We start from the raw sequence: 5,338 nt of genomic DNA on the forward strand, positions 1-5,338 counted from the left end.
GTCCCGTGTCCTGGGTGAGCTCTGAGTGGCTGAATGATAGTTGTCCCCATTTACCAAAGTGCAGCACAAAGATTTGTCAGCAAGCCCCGCATCTCCCTGCCCTCCTGTTCCCCTGAATTTACTGAGCAAACACCTTTTAGGTCTTCACACGTGCTGGTCACTCCCCTGGTCCTTGCTTCACTTTGGCCACAAATACAGACGAGATCAGCAGGTGTGTTTTGCAGTTTATTGGAATGTTTTAAAATTGTACACAGATCTCAGCCACCATTTGCCAGTGGGGACAGCATTTGACATAAATAATCTACCCACCTACCTACCTATTCATATGTATAGAAATATAGAGACACACAAAATGTCTCAGATTTGTTGGATATTTATATTAAAGCATCAAAGCATCCCAGAATATTGGAACTTCTGGTGAATTGAATGTCTTAACTAGTTTTTATAATTATTATAAGAATACAAAATGTATTTGAAACTTGTAAATTCATTCCAAAATGTCCCTGCATCATAACCACAGCTAAAGTCTTCCCAGAAAGAGGAGTTATTCTGTCCTTATTCTTGACTAGGGCTATCAAAATTTCACATCGAACATGTCAGAAGTTGAAAAGTTGGAAAGGTTTAATTTCTTTCGGAGAAAATGTGGAAGAAGCTGGTAGGGATTATTTCAGAAAGGCCGGATATATTTTGTGTCTATTGCCCTTGTTTTGTAGCTGTTTAAAAATTCCACTGTAAATCACATTGACAAATTAATTTTTCCTGAATACATTGACTGTGACCTCCTTAAGTGCACTGAAGTTCAATTCGTCTTTGATTCATCTTCAGCATATAACACAGACAGGCTGTGAGTGTCACGGTAGAGAAGGGAACAGTGAGGTGAAGTCAGTAGCATCTCAGTGTTTGATTTTCCTCCCTGCTTCTCAGTTTGTATGAAAGACTGATTGCGGCAGGCAATAAAACATACGATGTTTGCAAAAACAACTAAAGCCTTGTCTGATAAACAGCAGCGACCCTCCAAGTTCTAGTTGTTCCTTGCTGAGATTTAATGAGCTTTAAAATAAGGGGAGCTATAAGGAGATGAGGTTGGAGGACCACATACTAGACAGGAAGGACATGGGATTCTCCAAAAAGCTCTGCATAACCAGGGTTAAAATAAGAAATGTAGAACACAGTTATATATTCACCTGTGTGTGTTTACATAAATATGTTTATATATAAAACCAGAATATTTACACATAAACACACAAATGTAAAATCCAAAGTTGTTTTTTCAAGTGGGTCATATGCTTTATTTTGCAGACCTTCTGCCATTTTTATTTTGAAAATCAACTTCTTAAATGTATGAACAGGTACTGCATCTGGAGAATGGAAGTTAATGCATCTTATATAATAATAATAGTAGCAACCATCTTAGGTAGGTTGTGCAGAATAGTATAGATATTAACTCTTTAAGAGTATATGTGTTTATTTATCGGAAACTGTACCATTCTAAGCACTTTCATTACATTTCCTCATTTTCCCCTCATCACACCTGAGCTCAAACATGATTTTTATCCTTTTTGATGTAGACTGGAGAAAGGAATGGCAGATAGAGAAAAAGATGGACCTATGGCTGGAGTCTGTGTGTGTGCTCCTTACTCATGTCCCTCAATGTCTAAAGGGTCAGTCGTGTGTGAGGATCCTTCCCTGCTCACGAGAAGGTGAGGCTCGCTCCATGCAATCATAGAACCTCACAGCATGGCCCGATCCTGGGGGGGGAGGAGTTTCAAACATCTGGTATAACTTCTTTTCCAAGTTACACTTTAGTTACTTGCTACATCTTTCTTATATGAAATATACCTCTGAGTATTTTGAAGATGCTTATTTTCGTAAACCAGAGATGTTAATTCAGCCCTCTATGACAAAAACTCTAGAAAAAACGAGTTTGATTTATCTTTTACAATGAGTCACATTTGTGTTAGCAGAGGAGGGTGGTTCTGCAAATTTCCAGTACTTGTTGATAAATGACACTATGAGGAAAGTTTATGAATTTGAACCGTGACAACCTTTACTATTAGTTACCAATTCTTTTGGCCTATAGTTGTGAATTCTTAGTTTGTTTTGTAAATTTGTTATATTATGTTATTTATATACTCAACTCCCCAGACCCGTGGGACTTACTCAGGTTAGCACAATCAGCATACACGAACGTGAGTACTCACTAAACACTTGTTACAAAGGGATGCGTTACACTAACTCCAAAACTCTCCTTGGTGGCCTAGGTGAAACCTCATGGCCAACACCACCTGGATGGCCAACCACACTGGATGGTCGGATTTCATCCTGATGGGACTCTTCAGACGATCCAAACATCCAGCTCTACTGTGTGTGGTCATTTTTGTGGTTTTCCTGATGGCATTGTCTGGAAATGCTGTCCTGATCCTTCTGATACACTCTGACTCCCACCTCCACACCCCCATGTACTTTTTCATCAGTCAATTGTCTCTCATGGACATGGTGTACATTTCTGTCACTGTGCCCAAGATGCTCCTGGACCAGGTCATGGGTGTGAATAAGATCTCAGCCCCCGAGTGTGGGATGCAGATGTTCCTCTATGTGACACTAGCAGGTTCGGAATTTTTCCTTCTAGCCGCCATGGCCTATGACCGCTACGTGGCCATCTGCCGTCCTCTCCGTTACCCTGTCCTCATGACCCATAGGGTGTGTCTCTTCCTGGCATCGGGCTGCTGGTTCCTGGGCTCAGTGGATGGCTTCATGCTCACTCCCATCACCATGACCTTCCCGTTCTGTGGACCTCGGGACATTCATCATTTCTTCTGTGAAGTCCCTGCTGTATTGAAACTCTCCTGCTCGGACACCTCCCTCTATGAGACCCTCATGTACCTATGCTGTGTCCTCATGCTCCTCATCCCTGTGACGGTCATTTCAAGCCCCTATTTACTCATCCTCCTCACCATCCACAGGATGAACTCAGCAGAGGGCCGGAGAAAGGCCTTTGCCACCTGCTCCTCCCACCTGACTGTGGTGGTCCTCTTCTACGGGGCTGCCATCTACACCTACATGCTCCCCAGCTCCTACCACACCCCTGAGAAGGACATGATGGTATCTGTCTTCTACATCATCCTCACTCCAGTGCTGAACCCTTTAATCTATAGTCTTAGGAATAAGGATGTCATGGGGGCTCTGAAGAAAATGTTAACTGTGAGAATTGTCCTTTAAGGAAATTATAAAGTGGGACATTTGGATATAAAGATTTATTTTCCTTTTCTCTATCCATCAGATACTTAGGATTTTTATCCACATGTTGTTCCTTAGACTCTCATACAATGATGTCTCATCTCATATTCATCTCATGTTGAGGAATTCTTTCACTGTGTGGAAACTCTATTTTACCGTCCTTGTCCACCCAAAATTCTTATACGATTGTTTTGTACTAATGTAACATTTTTGGAAGTTGATGACTGCTCTAATTTTGTGAAAAAATATTCTTAATCTTAGGAAATGCATAATAAAATATTTAGAGGCAAAAAGGTCATGAGGTGCTCAAATGATGAGAGGGAAAGAGGGAGGGAGAGAGACAGGGGCAAAGAAGCAGCACAATGTTGCTGCCACAGGTGAGTCCAGGTGAAGGGTATATACATATTGTACTATTTGTTATTTATGATAGTTTTCTGTAAATTTCAAATCATTTACAAATAATTAAATACCACGCTTTTCTCCCTTTTTGAAAATATTCTCCATTCTGCTTGGTGGAATTGTGACATCTTAGAAATCATGTTCATTTCATTGTGTCTAATTAGAAAATCCAGTCATCACCTCTTTATTGAGGACTACCTTTTTCTGCATGGCCTGATTCTGACAGCACCTAGTCGATATTGCCTCTCTGAAATATTCAGTGCCATATGGTATACTGAGGATGTAAGATCACATAATGGACTGCTGAAAAAATATTACACCTGAGTGGAAGGAGTTTTAGGGAAGGTTACTTGCCCAGGGTGATTCCTGAGCTGAGATTTCAAACATGTAACTTGTTATACAAACAACAAGAGTTGACGGCATCAGCATTCAATCCTTCATTTATTCAACAAACATTTTGTGCTTTATTATAATTAAAAATAGCTAAGATTAAATTTGGAATAGTACATGGCTACTTTTTCCAAGGAATTGGAGAAATACATGTAATTTATGCAAACAAATGTAATAAATTGTTTTGATACTCATGTGTGAAGGGTACGGCTTATAAGGGCACACTAATTCCATCTGTGACATCTGAGTTCAAACAAGGAGCTGAGAGGAGACTCTGGGGCTCAGTGCTGAATAGTGACTAGAAGTTACCCTCAGCTGAGTGTGTGATAGTGGAACCAGGGAAATGTGCTCAGAGACATGCTGCAAGGGAAAGCACAGCATGGGCAAAGACAGGCTCTCACCAAGAGAGAGAGATCAATGCTCCAGGAGATCCTTCTTTCTTATTTCATTTTAGCCTCCTTTCTTGCCCATGTGTGGCCCAGGGTTTTAAAAACAATAGTGAAATGGTCAGATTTGCGTTTTGGAAATGTTATTTGTGTGGTAATCAATTGGAGATGTACAAGACCAAAAACATAGAGACCAGGTAAAGAGAATGGTAATCTAAATGATGTTGATCTAAGTGGAGTCAACTGTGCCTTTACACCAGGATAGGCTGATAGGAGGACATTTGAGGGTGGGGCCTGCTGAAGCTGTTACATAAGCACAACTGTGGTAGCTGCATGCCTATAATTTCCTAATTGACTATGTCCAACTCGTGAATTATCAGGTGGTTTCAAAAGTACAGATTCCTCTTCTCTCACCACACCCAATTATTTTATGACTATAACAAAGATTCTGTAGTGTTTCGGAAAAAAATGTGAGAGAACTAGTTTTTAATATTTTTCCTGACTCAGACAATATAAAATGCATACTCTAACTTGGATGAGTTAAAGAGCATGTGTCAACTCTCAATTTGCTGGATTATAATTATAGACATATTTGATGGTTATCTTTAAAACATTTGTAACAGGAAACAAAATATCGAGGTTAAGTTGTTTAGCAGCTTAAAATAACCTGTTATAATATTTTTGTTAAGTCTTGTAACTACGAAGCAAAAACCTGTAGTACATAGAGAAAAAATTTTTTAAAACAAGGAATCAATACATACCACTAGACAAAACATCACTTATCCCCAAAAGAAGACAGGAAGGAAGGAAAAAAGACTCTACAAAACAATGGAAAACAACTAAAAAAATTATAGTATTAAGTCCCTATGTATCAAAAATTATCTTGAATGTAAATGTATTAAATTGTCCAATCAAAAGACACAGTG

The 5,338-nt window shown here is 39.5% G+C and overlaps 1 protein-coding gene across 1 annotated transcript; it reads left to right on the forward strand.

Annotated features, from left to right (window-relative positions):
- Window positions 1–2,271: 2,271 nt before the first annotated feature.
- On the forward strand, window positions 2,272–4,773 carry LOC113224290 (olfactory receptor 2T5-like). The gene has a single exon (XM_026453505.2). It carries the CDS (start codon window positions 2,272–2,274, stop codon window positions 3,217–3,219), a length of 948 nt encoding a protein of 315 aa, XP_026309290.1. The 3' UTR covers window positions 3,220–4,773.
- The last annotated feature ends 565 nt before the right edge of the window (window positions 4,774–5,338 follow it).

The sequence above is a fragment of the Piliocolobus tephrosceles genome, unplaced genomic scaffold (assembly GCF_002776525.5).
Source record: "Piliocolobus tephrosceles isolate RC106 unplaced genomic scaffold, ASM277652v3 unscaffolded_44309, whole genome shotgun sequence".
Classification (NCBI taxonomy): Eukaryota; Metazoa; Chordata; class Mammalia; order Primates; family Cercopithecidae; genus Piliocolobus; species Piliocolobus tephrosceles.